The sequence below is a fragment of the Phascolarctos cinereus genome, unplaced genomic scaffold (assembly GCF_003287225.1).
Source record: "Phascolarctos cinereus isolate Bilbo 61053 unplaced genomic scaffold, phaCin_HiC Scaffold_726;HRSCAF=1367, whole genome shotgun sequence".
In the NCBI taxonomy this organism is placed as follows: Eukaryota; Metazoa; Chordata; class Mammalia; order Diprotodontia; family Phascolarctidae; genus Phascolarctos; species Phascolarctos cinereus.
The window spans coordinates 418,389,261-418,409,565 of NW_027556098.1; the positions used below are offsets into that span (position 1 = coordinate 418,389,261).

At 45.2% G+C, this 20,305-nt stretch overlaps 1 protein-coding gene across 3 annotated transcripts in view; it reads left to right on the forward strand.

Moving 5' to 3' along the window:
• The first annotated feature begins 1,097 nt into the window (after positions 1-1,097).
• Positions 1,098-20,305, forward strand: part of LOC110219746 (uncharacterized) — a 28,584-nt gene continuing 9,376 nt past the window's right edge. Inside the window, exons 1-4 of one of the 3 annotated variants that reach the window (XM_021003371.2) lie at positions 1,098-1,185; positions 1,803-1,955; positions 7,524-7,615; positions 15,817-15,943. In XM_021003371.2, the coding sequence (XP_020859030.1) occupies positions 1,922-1,955; positions 7,524-7,615; positions 15,817-15,943 (253 nt within the window). In that variant the 5' untranslated portion in view covers positions 1,098-1,185; positions 1,803-1,921. The other 2 variants (XM_021003369.2, XM_021003370.2) reach the window with 2 other exon arrangements.

Here is a 20,305-nt window from a genome sequence, read left to right on the forward strand (position 1 = left end):
AGCAAGGTGTATCTGGGAATTTTATATTAGTGTGGAAGCATATTTTAAATTTTTTTTTAGTAAAACTGAAAACGTTAATAAACACTATTTTTTTCTGATCTATAAACACTTTCCAGACTTTCTTGTAGGAAGGTGGGTTTGTTGAAAGACAAAAGGCCTTTTATAGAGAAATGGATCGAGATTAGTAAGTAAAATTTACAACCGAGAATTCTTAGTTCTTGTTCTCTTGTCTTTAAATCATCATTCTTGTAAGTGGTTGTGATATTGACCCATCAAAAGTAGTGTCCTCTTCGTTCATCCTCAGAAGGGTCTCCGTTCTGAATTAAGAAAGGATAAACGTCTTGGTTCTAGTAGGAAGAAGTCCCCTGCCTTTAGGGCAGGAGAAAACTTGAGAAGAGTGGTCGAGGAAGGGACTGCGTAGGAAGTGTTGTATTGGAATGACAACCTCCACTCATATTTAACATATTGGGATCTTTCCCCTGTTCAAGATTCCTATAAATGTTACTTTAATTTGGGGTAGAGAAAGAAGTCCGGGGGCGCGGGGACACGGTCGGTTAGGACGTGGTAAAGCAGAAAGGTCTCTGCTATTGATGCTTACATGAAATGCCAGGGGGAAGGCCTGTACCTAAAAACAGCGCGCAGACTGAAGGTGTTTTCCCTTCGAGCCACCCAAAGCAAAGCAGGCATCCCGACCGAGAGTCGGCTCCAGGGGACGCCGCTGCCCTTCTCTGCAGGGCCTGGGCGGGATGCCCCGGGGCACACAAGGCCGGAGGTGCCGGTCGTCCGGGAGCACGGCCCTGGAAACCGAGTCTGGGCCGGACAGCGCTGGAGGAGCAGAGCGCAGGAGAGCCCCAGCGGAGCCCGAGGCGTCCGGCCGCTGCCCCACAGCTGCCAGGGAAACACTCTGGGAGGAGGTGAGAGGAGAGACTCCGAACACCCCAGGGACTCCATTTCCCAGAATGCCATGCAAGGGAAGACACACACACACACACACACACACACACACACACACACACACACACACACACACACACACACACACACACACACACACACACACACACGGTTACCAGATCACGTGGTTCGCCAAGCTCTTCCTGTTTTGGGGGCCCGAAGGACTGTGGGAACTGTAGTTCGGGCACCCTGTGCGCAGGCGCAGTTCTCCGTGGAGCCCAGGACTTTTCGGTCCTTAATTGATTGTGGAGCGGGGGAGGGGGGGCGAGGCTGGTGAATGGGGGAGTACGCGTGGGGGAGGGGCGGGGAAGAAAGAACCTACTACAGCCACGAACACGCGCAGGTTATGGCCTGACAGAACAGACTGGGGGGACCCATGCGTGCGCGCGCGCGCGTGAGGGTGGGAGAAAGAAAAATCGGGGAGCCCCCTGCATTGGACTGCACGCACGCATGTGTGCATTTTTATTTGTGTGTATTGTTGTGTGTCCGTGTGTTTGCTCACGCGAGTGAGAGGCAAGGGGTTGGGGTGGGGCGCGCTGAGAGGTCAGGGTGTGTGTGTGTGTGTGTGTGTGTGTGTGTGTGTGTGTGTGTGTGTGTGTGTGTGTGTGTGTGCTGGCTGAATCCCCATCCTGCCCTCCAACCTCCTGCACCCCCTCTTGTGGGTCACCCCACGCAGTGCCCCAGGCATGCCCTGTCCCCAGACCCACTAATCTCCAGCCACGGCCCCTCCTCTTTGCAAGCTGAAGCTGGGACGCCGCTGGGGGAGTTGCCCCAATGTCACGTGCCCCTGTCCTGCATGGATGCCCTGCCCCTGGTGCACTGACCTGCCCTGACACTTTCCCCTGCAGCTCCAGGGCCCGGGGGGATGAGAAGCAGGAAGTCTGGGGATGCTGATGCTCCAGTGATGCCAAGCCCACTGGACAGGGAAGCCAGGACATCAGCAAGGAAGCCCTGAGCCCAGGGGACCATGGAGGCCTTGGACCTCATGCTGGAGGAGAGAGGTGAGGAGGACAGAGGGTTAGGGCTGGGAGCTGCCCAGGGCAGCAGGCCCTGAGGGCTCAGGGGTAGGCTGGTGGGAGGGGCCATGGTCCAGCAGGTCAGCAGTCCATCTTGACCCTGATCTCCTCTGTGCCTCAGCCCCCATCACGTGCATGCACTTCCCTGACCTACAGGCCTTCTGATTGGGTCCCCCTCCTGTAAGACCTTTATATAGAGGCTGGATGACCACTGGCCATGGAAGTTGGGGTGGGGGTCCTCCTTCAGAGTCAGGTGGGTCTGGTGATCTCTAGGGATCCATGGATCTCTTCGCTACCCACCCCCAGAGGCACCCTTTAAATTCAGAGGTGCAGAGCTTCTAGGAATAAGGAGGTGCCTGTCACTGTCCTCTGCCCTTGGCAAACCCTATCTTGGGTTGTGTTTTGGGCACCATACTTTAGGAAGGCCATGGAGAGGGGGAGCGCTGCAGAGAGGCCAGCTGAGGCTTCCTTGTTAGGCAACACTTCCTAAAAATGGGGACTGCTCCAAAGGGGCAGGAGCTGGCTTCAGGGGGACGGCTTCTCCCTCCCTTCTGGGTCCTCAGGGAGGGTCTGATGGTGCCTTGCTGGGAATGTTAGAGGAGGGATCCTTTTCATGGGTGGGATGGACCAGATGACCCCTGAGGCCCCTGCCAGCCTCACGTGCCATGATGTGCTCCACACAAAGTTAGTTCTTCTAGAATAACTTTTCTAGGAAACTCAGAGCAAACAGAACACCGGCTGAAACCCAAGAATGGATGGGCAGAACAGCTTTTTTCTGGCTGTCATGAGCCAGTGTTGGGCTTGTGGTCCACTGACACCCCCAGCCTTTTTTCACGAGTTGCTGCTCTCCCTCAAGTGGTCCTTCAAACAACGACAACGAAAGCAGCAAACCAGCTTTGGTTTTACAACTTTACGTTTCTTCTGATTTACTTTCATCTGACTTGCTCTGGCCTGTTGTGCTGGGCTGCTGAAGCTTTGGTCAGTCTGGGTCCTCTTGTGCCAAGGTTTGTCCTCTCCCAGCTTTGGGTCTCCCAAAGAGTTGCTGAGCATCAAGGCCTGTATGCATGACGGCTGTGCCGGAAGCTCTTGAGCCTGGGGTGCTGCACTAGAGACCTCCCTCTGGGACTGGGGTTCTCAGCCTGGGGTCAGCGAACTTGTCTTTTGGAAATTATTTCATAACTGGATCTCGGTATCATATATAGGTGGTCCATGGCTAGAGGTCTGACCTGGGTCAGACCTGAGCTCCCATCTGGCCTCAGACACTTAGTGGCTATGTGGCCCCTTCTGGGCCAGTCTCTTCAACCCCATCTGCCTCAGTGGATCTGTAAAGCACTTTGCAGACCTGAAAGTGCTCTGTGGACGTGTCATCAGCGGCACCCCCATCCTTTGATGACATCACTACTTTCCTTTGCCATCCTTTGTTCTTGAGAACACTTTTCTGAGAAGGGGTCTGTAAACCTCCCCCGACGAGGGGGTTGGGGACCTGATCTGTGACACACAAAGGGTCGGGAAGCCCTGGTCTGGCTGACGTTGATCCATTCAGCTCCACGCTTGGTGCCTGCTCATTCACCCAGTTCTGAATTTGTCAGACTGTATTGTCAGGCCCACGTGATGTCCACGCTGGTGAACTGGAGAGATTTTGTCAGGTGCCTTACTGTGAGACAGTTCTGTGTTTGCAGCGTTACCCTTCTCTATCTGTTGAGTAATCCCATAGAAAGGGAGTAAAAGTTACTCTGGCCTGACAGCCCCATCTCAGGGTTAGAAGGAAGCCAGCCTGACCCCCTCTTTAGATGGTGATCCCTTCCAGGATACTGCTGAGAAGTGATGAGTCCACCCTATTTCAGTTGTGGTGTCTCTGAGGGCCACCTCTTGTTCTGGACATGGAGTCCACTTTGGCCTCTGTGCCCCTTCCAGGTGGGTGTTGTTTTCCTTCTGCCTTCTGGGGCCAGCAGACCAGCCTCTCCTCCCTGGCACAGCCTTTGGAGTCTCTGAGGACTGGTGGCTCCCGTGGTGTGTCCTCCCAACCCCCGGGGCACCTGCGTTTGCAGGCTGAGCGTCCCAGACCTTCAGCTGCTCCCTGAGGAGCCTCCTTAGCCTCTTGCCTCAGCCTGTGGCTCTGCTTTGTCCCACGGGAGGTCCTGAGGGGGCCCCAGGACCCAAGGTGCCTCGTGACACCCAGCATCTTGACCTGTCATCTTGACCCCTTTGAGGGCAGCTGGTTGCTCGCTTATTGGCGGCAAGCAATCCAAAGCAAAGCTGAATAATTCTGCCTTCTTTGTCTCCTCTGCTGTCCTCATCCCTCTTCCACCACCCTGCCCAAGTTGCCGTGCCATCCCCCTCTGAAACAGGTAAGCAAACCTGGCCCTTCTCCTCAGGGTCATCTCCAGCCCTGCTTGGGTGACCTTGAGCAGCCCTGAGTGGAGCTCCTCTCATGGGCCGATGCCTCCTTCCTGTATGAGGTCTCACACCAGCCTCCAGAACTTGGGAGGGCTGGGCTTGGCTGCAGGGTATCCTCTGGGCTTGCTCCCCACCCACTTGTCCTTTCTGGCACCTTCCTTCAAAAAGGAGGGAGTGATTTAGGAAGCACACAGAATTAAAAATATTCCCTGCTGTTGCAGGGGAGTTTTAGCTCTCAGACAAGCATGCAAAGGATTGCTCATGAAAAGCGGCCTTAGCTCCAGCAGCTACTCGGCATGAAGTGTTGTTACGTAGTCACACATCCATCCCGGGCCACAGAGCAGAATGACAGCTGATATCTCTATTGAGCCATAAAGTTGGGGAAGCTTCTTTCCGGGGTTCTCATAGCCCTGTGACATAGGAAGGTTCCTGGGTCTGGAATTAGACTTGTGATTTCATGGGGAGAGTAAAGAGCCAATGAGGAAATGCCCTTTCCCAGTGCAGGCCAGCCCCTTGTCCCCAGCTGAATGCCTTGGGGAGCAGCCTAGCCCGCGGGCACTGGGAGCTTCCAGGACTCCCTTGGGGTCACAGCCAGGATCTGTCAGAGGAGGACCTTGAACCCAGGTCGTCCTGACTTGGAGACGGGCTCTCTAACCCTTATACCTAGCCGTTTCCGAAATACTCAAGCTAATTATTCTCATTTCACTTTCTAGACCTGAGACTTTTTTGTCATGTGTTCTCCATAGATTCATAGTGTAATCTTTTCAGTTTTCAGGGCTCTGAACCTCCCCATCCTCTTTCTGATCATTGCTGGGCCAGAAACCCCAAACGTTCTGGTCTTGTTGTTTGGCAAATTCCTCCTTTGTTCATGTGATTTTCTGTGAACTGTGCATCCCAGCTCAGTGGGCTGGACGTGTTTGTAAGCTCATAGCTTTCTCCAAAGAATTCAGCAGATTGAACCCTTCCATACTTGCAACCTGATCAGAATGGATATTTCAGCCCCCATTCAATGAAGCGGTAAATGAGCACATGGGAGCTGGCTTCATGCTCGGGGGAATGGTGTTGCAGGTTGCCTGACAGCTCTTTGTTGGTTTCTTCTGGGACATTCCAGGTGGTGCAGCCCCACCCAGCTCTGCCCTTTCTGTGTCCTGCCCTCCTTTAACTCCCAAGAAAGAGGGGCTTCGCTGTAAAGTTCATTAGCCAGCAATGTAGGGTAATAATTTGTCCTCTAAAAGCTGCTCTCCTCCTGCCCTCCCATATAGGGTCCCGTTAAGGTCTTTCTGACACATGCACAGAAGATTCTTTCTAGATTCAGGCATCCGCCTGCCTGCCAAAAAGGGTAGCAAGGGAAAAAAAATCTTTGGAATCAAGTTCTGAACTCCAGATTGGGGCTGGTACAGAATTAATGCTTGGGATTTAAAAAACCCTACAATCTGGAGCTTTACAAGCAGGGGGTCCTAGTTTGGGGTCTATGAACTTGTTTTTAAGAGTATTTGATAACCATTGCAATATAACTTATTTCCTTTGTAATTTTACACATTTTATTTTGTGAATTTAAGCACATTGTTCCAAGAAGGGATCCATCAGCTTCCCCAGACATCCAAGGGCTCCAGGACACAGATAAGGGGTTTGGGTGTTTGCTTTACAGCCTCCATCCCCCCACCAGAGGCAGAACCTCTGTACCTGTATCACACTTGTGATCAACTTTCTGTAGTTTATTAAATGTTACAAAATGGCACAGAAATCTCATACCCCCTCCTTAGAGAACTTTGCCCAATCATTGCCCCAAATCCCTACCCTCCCAAGCTATTCCTGGCATTATGTCTCCAGGAGGGGCAGGAAGAGGAACAATTCTGAAGCACTTATCCCACCCCCATCCCCACCCCCAAGATCAAAGCACAAGATGATTCTGCAAGCCAGGGAGAAACAGGAGAAGGTGTAGGTGGTAGCCCTGGCAGTTCCAGTGGCGGGGCGGGGAGAGGTCTTGTGTCTGTCTGTTCTCTGTTCTGACCTCAGATCAGTTTCTCTCCGAGATGCCCTTGGCCCAGTGCACCCTGAGGAACGTTGGCTGGCAGGCAATGTGTCTTAGGCTGAGACTACAGTGGTCACTGCCTTCCGATCCACCAGTCCCCAGCGTCGCATGCTGCTGACTTGTGTAGCGACCAATTATCCTCGGCTTCCTCCAGCAGCCACTAAGTCTGAATCTCAAGGCACCAGGAAGAAAGAAGCATCCAGTCATAAAAATTAGCATTTATATAGTGCTTGACAGTTAGCCAAGCACTTTGTGTACATCTCATTTGACCTTCATGGTCACCTTGGGACTTTGGTGCTATTATTATTCCCATTTTACAGAAAAGAAAACTGAGGCAGAGGGAGAATGATGACTTTCCCATGGTCATGACCATAACTAAATATGTCCTAGGCAGGATTTGAACTCAGGTCTGCCTGATTTCAGGTCCAGCACTCCATCCAGTGCCCCACCTAGTTGCCAGTATACCACTTGACAGGTTTTATCATCAGTCCATTCTCTTTCTCTTTTCTCACATTATCCTTGCCTTGGGCCCTAGGGTAAAATGATAATTCAGAACAGACAAGGGAAACATAAAAAGGGCACCAGGTACACCGTTGTCTTTCAGAACATAGAGAATGTGCTGAGAATTCAGACTGTCATATAGTCGTGTCTGACTCTTCTTCACGACCCCACTGGGGTTCTCTTGGCAAAGATACTGAAGTATTTTGCTATTTCCTTCTCCAGCTCATTTTATAGATGAAGAAATTGAGGCAAATGGGGTTAAGTGACTTGTCCAGGGCACGTACCTGGTAAGTAGTCTGTGAGGCCAGATCTGAACTCATGAAGAGGAGTCTTCCTGATTCCAAGCTCAGTGCTCTATCTACTGCACCACCTACCTGCCCAGAATTCAAGCTACGTGTCCATATTTCCTGACCAGGGTTCTCATGCTTATAACCTTCTGTGTGGGCACATGGACAGAGTTGGGGGCCATGGTTGTAACCTCTAATTCAAGAAAGAAGTCAAGCTGCTCCTGGGCTCCCTCTGACCTCTTAATCTCTAGGGATCATGGGTCTCATTCCCCTGGTGAACTGTGGTGCCATAAGGTAAGTATTGCTTTCCTCATAAATGTCTTTTTCTTCCCTCAGCAAGGGCTTCTCAAGATTCTGTCCTTTCCCAAGAAAAGAGGGTAAAGCAGAAGGATGGAATCACTTCTGATCTCCTTAGAGCCAGGTCCCTGGTGAGTTGTTTTCTTCTGTCTCCTGAAATATCATCTCATTTTTCAAGCTGTGGGCACATTCCTTCCCTTTGTCCGCCATCTTTCCTCTCCATTGTCTTGTCCAGGGACCTGAGCCTTAAATGAACTCCCTCAGAAAACTGGCTGTTCTCGTGGAGATTATGAGAGCCAGGAGTCCTGTACTCCAAGCCCTTGGTGAAGCCTCTGCAGTAACTGAAGACCAGCTAAAAAGCCTTACCCAGGCTTAGAGACATGAGATCCTAGGTTTCCTCCTGCTCAACCCAGTGCTCTTTCCATCATGACTATTCCCCATTGGCTTTGTGCCATCCCTAGGTGACCTTCTCTCCCTCCAATCCACTATGCTACATTCAGGGTTCATTGATTTTTTTAAACAACATTAGGCTGTACTGAGCCAAATAATATAAGACAAGTCATGTGGAAGGAAGGGGGAAAGAGGAATGGAATAAACATTTATTAAATGCATACTATGTGCCAGGCACCAGGTGAAGCATTTTCTTTTTTTTTTTTAGGCAGTTGGGATTAAGTGACTTGCCCAGGGTCACACAGCTAGTAAATATCAAGTGTTTGGTCTGAGGTTGGATTTGAACTCAGGTCCTCCTGACTTCAGGGCTGGTGCTCTACTCACGGTACCACCTAGCTGCCCCAGGCTAAGCACTTTCACAAATATTTCTTCAGAAGTAGAAGACTAAATCTTACATGTATTGAATGAAGTAATCTCCATCCGGAAATCGTCCTACTGGGGAGGCAAAATATCTATTCCTGAGAGATTTATTATTACGAGAATGAATCAAATGGGGAAGGGGAAGGACCCATATAGAATGGGGCTTGAATGGGGAAGAGGGCAGTATTAGCATGACACGAGGAGTTAGAGGCAGCCAGGAAGTGGAGTGGAAGTCTGGTCTGAGTGAACAAGGCAAAATCTCACCCATCCACCCCCAGTCCCTGGGCAGAGTCCAGGGTCCTGTAGGAAGGGGGTCAGGAGAATGATCCAGGAGAGGAGGCATGCCTTAAAAATGCCATCGTTCTAGGTAGTTAGGGAGCATGAGAAATACATGATTAAATGCCAAGTGGAAGGGTCAGGATATCAGATAACATGATTTGTTGCTGTAAGACCTCCCTTCGCAAGCTGACTGTAAATCCATCTGTCCTAGCTTAGAGGAGGTGTCAGATTCCTGGGGCTGGAGGAGCCAGAGATTTGCCTGCGGCCACGGTTAATATGTGTCAGAGGCAGCACGGTAGAACTGGGTTTTCTGAGTCCATCGCTCTGTCCACTGTGCAGCACTGTGTGCAGAGGTGCGGCTCTGGTGACTAATGAGTTCCGTGAAGTGCTCTTTACGAAAGTTCACGATCAGAACCGAAAACCTGCATGTCAGGGCAACAGTGTACTTGGTCTTGATTCTCTGTAGGAAAAATTCAGTGCGACCCTCCAAATTAAATTGATGTGTATTTTAATGCTCAGTGCCAAAGTGGGCATGGGAGAAGATGTTGAAGAAATATGTTGTAAAGTGGATTTCTAGAACAGGGGCGGGGAACCTGTAGCCTCTAGGCCCTATGTAGCCCTCTAGGTCCTCGGGTGCTTCCTTTTGACTGAGTCCAAGTTTTACAGAACAAATCCTTTTATGAAGGGGATTTGTTCTGTGAAGTTTGGATTCAGTCAGAAGGCCACATTTGAGGACCTAGAAGGCCACTGTGGCCTGGAGGCTACAGGTTCCTCACCCCCATTCTACAGCAATAAACTAGAAAGGCCAAAAGCTTATAGACCACAGAGGCCTCAGGCCTTTGCTTTGTGACTGTTTTCTTTAAGCAGAGCATCGGGAGGCTCCAGACATGGCTTGTGCCAAATAACACTGTGACAGATGGAAAGATTAATATCCATAAATAGGAAACAGCTGGTTATGGATTTGGGGGGTTACTTCAGAATTGCCTTTCTGATGAGTCAGACCATTGGCTTGTTAGAGCAAAGTTCAGAATCTGTACTAAATTAAATGAAGAAAAATGAGAAGATACAACATGAAATTAAGGTGACTCCAATGTGTTCTGTTTTTAAAAGCTGTTACTGTAGAGAAATGGGAAAGCTCAAACTAATCAGAAGTCAGACTCTCATTGCTTCTTAAGTAAGTTTAACTGATGGAAATCACATCCAGCCAGAAGAGACCAAAAGGGCTTCAGCCAACAGATGGGGGTCTCCATGCTAACTAGAGAGTGATGGCTAACGTTAGTTTAAAGGGGTCGAAAGGTGTTTGTAAAATCATAACAGAAATTGCCTGGGAGACGGGACCTAATAAAAGGCCTTAGAGAAATGCATGGCCAGTCAAGGAGAGGGGCTGGTCATGTGGTGGGAAGGAAGGATAACTGAGGGACAGCCTGAGTCTCCCCTGCTGTCCAGGCAATGTAAAGAGGTGTAGAGGAAGACATTACATATGTTAGGGGACTGCCTATATGGGATTCAAGGGAAGACGTGGACAAGGGCCTTGCGGAATGAAATGCCAAGGCCACAGATTTCTCAGAATGTTCAATAAATAGGCCTTATCTGGATTCTTTATGGGGACTGACCGCTTTTCCCAAAAGTCTTGGTGCATTTTTAAGTGATCAGATTTTAAGACTGCACTAAGCCTTTTGGGACACCCTGCATTTTTACTAGATTTGACCTGTTCTCATCATACAGTTCTGTAGTCATCCCTGTTTTTATATGTTGACTATTCCTCATATTTCTGTTAACTTTTTTTGAGTGTATCTTTTTTTTCTTTTTTTATTACTGAAACTTAAATACATTGTAGGCTTAAATAAAAAAGAAAAAAAAAGCATGTCATGTGCACAGCACAACATAAGAGAGGATTCAAAATATATAGCAATAAATTTCCATTTCAAGAAAGCCTGTGTAATAAATACTACATGTTGTGTTGAGAGCTGTCCATCTTTTTTTACTTCCTTGTAAGTTTTCTTTTGTTCTCTGCTGTGAACTTTTTACTTCCTTCTTTTTTCCCTCTTTCTCCCTCCCCACCCCCAAAAGGCTATAATTAAGCATGAATATATTTATGTATAGATATATAGATATACATATATGTATATCCATACATACATACAGATATAGACATATACTTTCCCTAACAGATTCTACTTATGGTCTTTGTTTTTATGTTTGTGTATATCTCTTATTTTATCCCTCCTGACTCCTCTACTTTCCTTCTACCCTCTAACTCATCCTCCTAGTACTTAACCTACTTCCCCTCTAAGAATCCCTCGCTTATCCTCCCATTCCCATTCATTTAAGCCCCCTTCTACATCCCCCTTTAACCTATTCCCTCACCCTCCCTCTAAAGATCTCTCCCTTATCTTCTCCCCACTCCCTATCCTTTTAGCGTTTTATTCCTTTCAGAATTTAGAAGACTTTTATACTCTTCTAGATATATGTGTATTGTTCCCTCTTGAACCCATTCCCAATGAGCACAGGTTTCCAAAACTACCAGCCCTCCTCCTCCATCTAATTCCTCTGGGTCAGTTCTTCTTCTCACACTTCATTTGTATAAGATACTTACTCCTTTAGCTGTTCTTGAATGGTTTTACTTTTTAAAATCATATCATACTCAGGTCTACCCCAATCTTTCTTACAAACTACCCAAATACTAAGAACACTCTTAGACGTATGTTTTACATTTTATGTACATAAAAGGTAAACAGTCTGTCCTTAGTGAGTCTCTTGTAATTAGTCTTTGGTATATATCTTATATTCTCTTGGCTCTTGTGTGTCAAATCTTCTATTAAGTTCAGGTTTTTTTTTTTTTTTTTTAACAAAGTCCTGAAAGTCTGACAGTTCACTAAAAGTCCTTTTTTTTTTTTCATTCAGAGTTAGCCTTGCTGGGGTCTGTTAACTTTTTAAAAAATGAGTAGCTGCCAACTATTTTGGTGTCTATAAATAAAAAGCCAGTTTATATTCCTTCCCCATTATGTGATATTTTTGTTGTCCTTTTTTATATTTTTTGTTCAAATTCAATGTTAGTAGTGTTACTTCTACTTTTATGAAACTTGCAGTTTCAGGAAAAAAAATTTTAAAACTATTCTCTTAAATTTAGTCTTTGTTTATTTCTTCTTTTCTTTTCTTTTTTTTTGGCAAGGCAATTGGGGTTAAGTGTGCTTCTTTTCCTATTAAGTATGTTTTCATGTCAGTGATATACAGTTCAGCATTTCAGGCAGGTCCCTCTGATAGCAAGTCAAAGTGGAAGGAGGAGTAGCAGCTCTCCTAGTAATGCAGGGACCCTGCTCCTGGCTGCCTGGAGAACTAGTCATTGTAGGAAAGAAATGGGTGGAGAGGGAAGCCAGTGGGCAGCCTCCTCTGGTTTCTCCTCTTTGGGGCCAACATCATGCTGACTGTATTAAGCCCTAGAATCATAACAAGGAGCTCCCATGATTACATAATCTAAATGTAATCCATAACAAAATACCAAATGGATGAAAAATGCATAGTGTAAATTCAGACTGTGGTATACATGCAGCTAGCTGTCTATTCCACGGAATTGGGACGTGTTCACATACCCAAGACAGGCACAACAAATAGGCAGTGAGCTCAGCACAGAACTGAATAGTAAGAAAAGAACAGAACAAATTGCATTTAGGAAATTATTTAGCCCTTTTAACATCCTCCAGCTGCTTCCTAATGTGAAACCCCCTTTTAACACAAGGGCTCGCTTGGCGTGGTGCGTGAACGTGAATCTTGCGTCCCCCCAATCTCTGGACGATCAGAGTTGCAGAACCCAATGGGAGAGATGCAGCTCCCTGCTGCCCACCATTCGTCTTGTTTCTAACAGTGGTCTGGATTCAAGGAGCGATATCACAGATATAATCAGGAAAGGAGGTGGGCTGGTCACAAGAGTGAGGGGTCACAGATGGACAGCCCAAATACAGCATTTTTCTGGAGCTATAAAGACCAAGACCTTCGGCCCTGTAGGCAGATGTGTGCCTACGGAGACACATTAAGACTGGGTGAACCAAGTAGCCTAAAGAGGAGGAGATTTAGTGGGTAAATAAGAACTGTATTCAGGTATTGACAAGTAAAAAGGATATAGCCTAGGTGTACTAGGCATTCGCCTTTTCTCCTTTCTTTTGCTGGCCAACCCATCCTTCATAGAGCTGCTAACAGCATCTTCCCAATGTGGTGATCTGAGTGTGTAGTCTTCTGCCCAAAGTCCTTCAATGGCACCATGTTGCCTGCCTAATCAAGTTCATACTAAGCCTGATATTCACCCCATGACCTGGCGTGACCTTTCTTATCTGGTCAGCCTGCACACCAAAGCAGACTTCATACCATCTGCTGAAAAGCACCCACTCTGATGTTCTTCCGTGTCTTTGCTCATGGTCTTCCCTAGACCTATAATGCTCTTCCTGCTTCCAGCTTCTCTTGAAAACTCCTTGTCTTTCAAGGTTTAGCACAAATACCATCTCCTGGAAACTTGATTCTTCTAGACCTTCTAGGCTCAAGAGAAGATTTTGTATTTTGCATAGCTAGAGTCAAGGAAGCAGTGTTTTGGAAGTAAGAATAGGGTCACATTCATCAGTAGCTAGAGCTACTTATATTTAATGGAGAACTCACACTTTAATATACCCATGTGTAACCTTGCTTTTCTGTCATTCTGCCTAACGTGTCATTTTATAACAAGTGATGTCTATTTAGAAGTATTTGCTGTGAGATGTGTGATACAATGAAGAATATGGAGCAGCTAGGTAGCAAAGTGGATAGAGCACTGGCCCTGAAGTCAGGAGCATCTGAGTTCAAATTCGGTTTCATACACTTACTAGCTGTATGACCCTGCGCAAATCACTTAAACCCAGTTGCCTCAAAAAAAAAATACAATAAAGAATTTAAATGGACATCCCCTCCCCCAAAGGTCATAGGGAGGCACATGATAGGTGTAAGATGGCTATTGCATGCAACCCATGAAGAACTCAGAGGAAGAACAGTAAGATTAAATGAAGTCACCAAGGAAATATGAAAGGAAAAGTGTTGGGCTGGTTGTGTGGTGAGGACGAGGGCTGACGGGGGCTCCATAGCTACTCTCATGAAGTCTGGAGAAGTCAAAGAAGGCCTCCAGTGCCTTCTTTGGACTCTCTGTGATGCATTCATGGAAGGACATAGGAAACAGGATGAACAGATGGTTTGTGGTCTGTGTTGCTGAAGGGAGCTTCCAGATTGGCCAGGTAACAGACCCATTTGAGTATTTGTTATGTGACTGCTGATCTTGCGAGAGAGGGTGACCCACCACTGCAGAGGTTCTGAACCAGCTCTGTTAACTTGGGTTTTTTCTCCCCAAAATAACTTTGTAACAGTATTTCAGTATAACTGGCTTCCTTTGTAATCTGATGTGTTTACACATTATCCTGAGAAGGGGTCCATAAACTTCACCAGACTACCAAAAGATTAGGATCCCCAGCTCTATGTAGCACAGGGGTTAAGAGCACCAGCCTTGGAGTCAAAAAGACCTGAGTTCAAATCCTACCTCAGACACCTATTAGCTGTGTGATCCTCGAAAAATAATTTATTCTCTTGGGAGGGAGGGGGAGAAAAATTTAAAACTCAAAAGCTTATGGAAGTGATTGTTGATAATTCAAAATAAATTAATTAAAAATTAAAAAAAATTAATTTATTCTCTTTGAGCCTCAATTTTCTCTCCTGTGAAATGGGAATAATACTAGCACGTACCTCCCAGAGCTGTTGTGACGACAATTTGTAAAGTGCTTTTTGAACCTTAAAGAGCTATATAAATATCAGTTGTTGTTGTCATTCCTAGCATTTATACAGTGCTTTAAGCTACATTGTTTAGCCTTCACCTGTTGCTAGCTGCCATTATTCCCCATTTACAGATAAGGGCACTGAAGCTGAGGGGGGTTCACACTGCTAAATGAGTGTCTGAGGCAGCACTTGAACTCAGGTCTTCCTGAGCACAAGACCTGCACTCTTAACCAGTGCCCCGTCTTGATGCCTCCCCATTATTACCTAAGCCTAAGACGTCAGTTGGCCATGCGTCATTCTTTGATTTGTGTGACTGAGTTTGAGCAGTAAACAAGATGGCCTGTGTGACCACACAATCGTTTATGGAGTGCAGTAGGAAGGAAGATCCTGAAGACTGAGATGCTGTCCTCTGAACTGGTAGATGGAGGGGAGAATGCTTATGCCCACGCAGAGCTGGGGGCCGAAATACATGTCACTCAACAGGGAAACAGGAAGGAAGGGACAACTGGAGAAAAAGGGTAGATGTTGTGTTGTTTCAATCATGTCCGACTCTTTGTGACCCCATTTGGAGTTTTCTTGGCAGAGATCATGGAGAGGTTTGCCATTTCCTCCTCCACCCCATTTTATAGATGAGGAAACTGAGGCAAACAGGGTAAGGTGACTTGCCCAGGGTCACACAGCTATTAAGGGTCTGCGGTCAAATTTGAACTCAGGAAGATGAATTTTCTTGATGTTAGGCTCCAAATTCTATCCACTGCTCCACTTAGCTGCCCTTAGGGTTAGATATTAGGGAAGAGAATAGTCCTAAGCAAACCAAACTCCAACTAGGGATATAAAAATATTTTTTAGCTCTTTGGGGTGGCAAAGAATGGGAATATGGAGTGCCCATAAATTGGAGAATGGATGAACAAGTAATGGCATATGAATATGATGAGATCCTATTGTACTATAAGAAAATGGAGATGATTTCAGAGAAACCTGGGAAGACTTACATGAACTGATGCAGAGTGAAGTGAACAGAACAAGGAAAACAGTGTATACAGTGACAAAATATGGTAAAGACAAACAACTTTGAAAGAATTAGGAACTCTGATCAGTGTAATAACAAACTATGATTCCAGAAGAGCAATGATGGAACATGCTACCCACCTCCTGATAGAAAGGGGAAGAATTCAGTGTAGAATGAAAAGTATTTGGTTTTTGAACATGGCCAGTGCAGAGATTCGTTTTGCATGACTATATATGTTTGTAACAGGCTGTTTTTTTCCTCCTTACTTTCCAGTGGAAAGGGATGGAAAGGTGGGAAGGAGAGATGCAAATTTCAGTTTTAAAATATATATAATTTTTAAAAAGTATTTGAAATGGAAGCTAATAAACTTATAATGCACTGAACACCTGTTAACTTCGTGTCTCCTTCATGTTACATGTTGAACAAAATGTCAAAATGTGTTTGCTATCTCAGGAATCAGTGACGTTCCAGGATGTGGCTGTGAACTTCACCCAGGAGGAGTGGGGGCATTTGGAGCCGGCCCAGAAGGACCTGTACAGGGAGGTGATGCTGGAGAACTACCAGAACTTTGTCTCCCTTGGTAAGGACAACTTTCTTCAATGAGATGGCATCTGACCATGGGGCTATCTTATCATTTTTCTTCCTTGAAGGCTGTGGTATGCCTAAAATGGAGGCAGCTAGGTGGTCCAATGGATAGAGTGCCCCAGGTCTGGAGTCAGGAAGATCCGAGTTCAAATTTGGCCTGAGACACATGGTAATTGTGTGACCCTGGGCAAGTTCCTTAACCTGTTTGCCTCATTTTCCTCATCTGTAAAACGGGGATGATAATAATAGCATCTGCCTCCCAGGGAAGTTGTGAGGATCAAATGAGATAATATTTGGAACGTGCTTAGCACAGTGCTTGGCACTCAATAGGTGCTATAGATACGTCAGCTATTATTAAAATTGATATGGTTATTAATATAGTGCTAAGCTGAATTTTTACTTGATATGCAGAGCTATTCTGAAATGCATATAATAACGATAATAATAATAACAACAACAGTAGCAACAGTTCAGGACCAGGTCATCGCCACCATACAGAAAAGATGTCTTTAGGCAAGCTAGACTTACTAAAGATGCCGATTATGTAATCTGGAAGTTGTGTGCCATAAAAGCCTAGAAAGACATGACCAGGTGCCTGGAATAATACACTAGAAGCTTTCCATCCTTCATAAACAAACAGGTAACAGATCTCCATGAGATAAACACAAATCCTTAACTGTCCATAAGAATTCAGCAAATAAATGGACTGGAAGTAGAGCATCTATTTCAGCCAGAACTGTCACCCACAACTGTCTGGGCACAATGTGGAGCCATAAAGATGTGAGACTTTCATAGTGGGTGTTGTTGTGATGAAGATTCCGAATTGCCAAACCACACAGAACGAAGAACTTTCAACATATTGACTTGGCAGAAGTGAAAATCGTGTGAGAACAGGATGTGGTCTGTATCCCCGTCCTCCTCTCTGCTCCTGGACTTGCCCTCAGGTTCTTTCAGAAAGTCTGCAGGGGATGAGCTTTACTTTTAGTCAGCTACAAAAAAGGTCCTTCTATCCACCTGCACAATAGTCTACAGATACAAAATATGATAATATTAATTTATTATTAAATGCATTAATTTATAAATTAAAATAAGTTTAAAATAAAAGTAATGTTAATAATATATAAAATAACAATATAAAACAGGATAGCGACTTGTCCTTCGGCTGTTTCTCTTGGAACCTCATGAAAAAGAGGAAATGACAGAAATATCAGTGATTGCTTTTCAAATGAGAAATGCTTATAGGTACACTGGAACACAGATTAGCTCAGTGAGGCAGCTGTAAATTGCTACATTAGACAGCAAATTGGAGAGACCATTTGTACTTTATGTTCCTTACTCTTAGGGCCTGTGAAAATTCCTTCCCAAGCTATATACCCTTTGACCACATGAAGTAGGTGAACTGGCTTGCAATGGGGCCGGGCTAGTTAGTGTAGCTATCATTCTGTTGGTCACGGGTGACAGTAAGCCAAATGTCACAAAATTAGCCAAAATGAAGACAGAAGTTTTGGTTAGTGCATTTCATAATTATACGTACTGCCTAATTAATTATAGAGAACTCACAGAATAAAAAAAAGAGATGAATAATAATGATAATAATGTCAAAATGTTCTTGATATTAATCATTAAACTACTAGAGCTGTTGCCTGTAATCGTCAGGATATAACATTGATCCATATAAGTTTCAAAATAATGTTTTCAGTAGATTTGGCCATACCAAATATTGACAATCAAGTTACATACAATGAAAAGCTTTCAAAATGTTGATTCCTGTTCCCAAGTGAAAAGTCTTTGTCTTTTATACCTTTATATTGCGGTGCTCCCTAAGGATTTAACTTCCCTATCATCTATTTGTTCAGATCAGTGGTTCCCAAAATTGCTCCAGTGGCCCTTGGGGTGCCCAAAATCCTTTCAGGGAGTCCATCAGGTCAAAACATAACTTGCCTATTAAAATACTCTTTTTTCCAGCTACATATCTGTGTGAGCCCCAGAAGCAGATATGAGAATCCAGCTGTCTTCCATGAAGCCAGACATTAAATAGATTTTCAAAAATGTAAACCAGTGCCACTTTTCTGACTAAATTTTTTGTTTAAAAAAGTTATTTTCCATAAAAACTGTTGTGTTCAAGTGTAATGGGTTTATTGCTATTTTATATTAATAAATATTTTTAAATTGTATACATTTTAATCTCTATTATCAGTAGATAAGCCATACAAACAAAATTACTTTGTGGTCCTTGATAAATTTAAGAGTGTAGGGGGTCCTTGAGACCAAAAAATTAAATAACCATTGATCCAGACCACAAATTCTCCATTAAAATCTCAGTACAGATGCCTAAATATGTGAAATGTTCCTTTCCTCTTGGCAGGATTAAAACAAGCTAATTTTCTTTGATCGTATGTCAATTCTATGATCTTTCCCTCACGTTTCTTGGAAACACCACATAATACATCTCTCAGAGGTCTTTTTTTTTTCTTACTGCCCTCTGCATACTCTCTTTTCCCTAGAGAAGGGATACATCAAAGGATACGAGCCAACAATTTTCAAAATAAGACTTCAGACTATTAAGAACCATGTGAAAGATCACACCAGATCACTAATTAAAACAGAAATGGGAATAAAAACAGCTCTGAAGTTTTACACCACGGCCAGAAAACCGGGAAAGATGACCAAAGCTGAAAATAGGGAATGGTAGAAGGGCTGTGGGAATAGAACCTCACTAATATATCCTTGGTCCAACCATTCTGGAAAGCAATTTGGAATTATCCTAATCAAGGGACTGAAATATCCAGACCTTCTCACCCAGGGCTCCCATAGGTAGGCATACATTCCAAGGAGGTGAAAGTCAGAAAAGCCCCATGTGTTCCAAAATATTCATAGCATTACCTTTTGTGGTAGTAAATAAATTGAAACAAAACTGGTGCCGTCATTTGAGGAAGAGTTAAATGAATTGTGGTACCTGAATAGAGGAATATTGCTAGATTGTAAAGAATAGTTTTTGGTCAGGTAGGTGGTGCCATAGTGCATCAAATTCCAGGCCTGGAGTCAGGAAGACTCTTCATGGGTTTAAATCCAGTCTCAGACACTTACCAGCTGTGTGACCCTGGGCAAGTCACTTAACCCCATTTGCTTCAGCTTCCTCGTCTATAAAATGAGCTGGAGAAGGAAATGGCAACCCCCTCCAGTATCTTTGCCAAGAAAACCCCAAATGGGGTCACAAACAGTCAGACATGACTGAAAAATGACTGAGCAACAAAAGAATAGCAGATTTGAAAAATTCAGAGAAAAGTAGGAAGATGTACACGAACCAATGCTGAGTGAAGTCAGTACAATCAGCCATGCGATGCATTCCAAGTGTCTGTGATGATACAAGCAGAGGACAGGGACCAACCTATGATTTTGTTAGTGAAGAGAGCTGCCAGATGAGACATCTCCCTAGACCCATGCTGGCCAGCATCTTCCACACCTTGTAATTTTAGAGTGCAGCCTAGAGGGCTGAGAGGCTTGGTTACTTGCCCAAGGTCACACAGCCTATGTGTGTTAATGGTGGGGCTTAAACTGAGATCTTCCTGGCTTCTAGGCCTGCTCTCCAGTCACCAAACTCTGTGGCCTCATAATGCTTCAGTGGAAATGTTAGGTATCCTGGGCATGGCACACCCCAATTCTCCCTAGGTTCTCTCTCCCTGATCTGGGGTTGATTCATCCACCCTACCTGAACTCACTTTAGCAAGTCACAGTGGTTCCTTAGAAGGGCACCCATGGGGGCAGCTAGGTGGCGCAGTGAATAGAGCACCGGCCCTGAAGTCAGGAGGACCTGAGTTCAAATCCAGCCTCAGTCCAAACACTTGACACTTACTAGCTGTGTGACCCTGGGCAAGTCACTTAACCCCAATTGCCTAAAAAAAGCAAAAAATTAAAAAATTTTAAAAAATAAAATAAATTTAAAAAAAAAGAGCACCCATGCTACTGCTGCTCCATGCTCTCGGGATCCTGGGGGTAACCTTTTCGGTCATTATCCCTACCAACATTATACCTCATGGGCTCCCATTGGTGCTTTTCTCCCATTAGTAAATGAGCCACTAATACTCAATTCACCTTAACCAAAACATTTACTAAAAATACAAGCAAAGACATAATATTTATACAATATTCCACCCATAAACCTTAATCATACTCCTACCAATGCCCATAATGTCTGTGGAGAGAATAAGCATACGCTTAAAGTCCCAGGTGATAAGGCATACATGTAGGGAAAACACGGAGCTGGGGCAATGCAGCTCTGGAGACACAGACTTCGGTATTCTATTCTCTATCTCCAGAACTGTCCATAAAAGTTCCCTGATGAGCGTACCATCTTTGT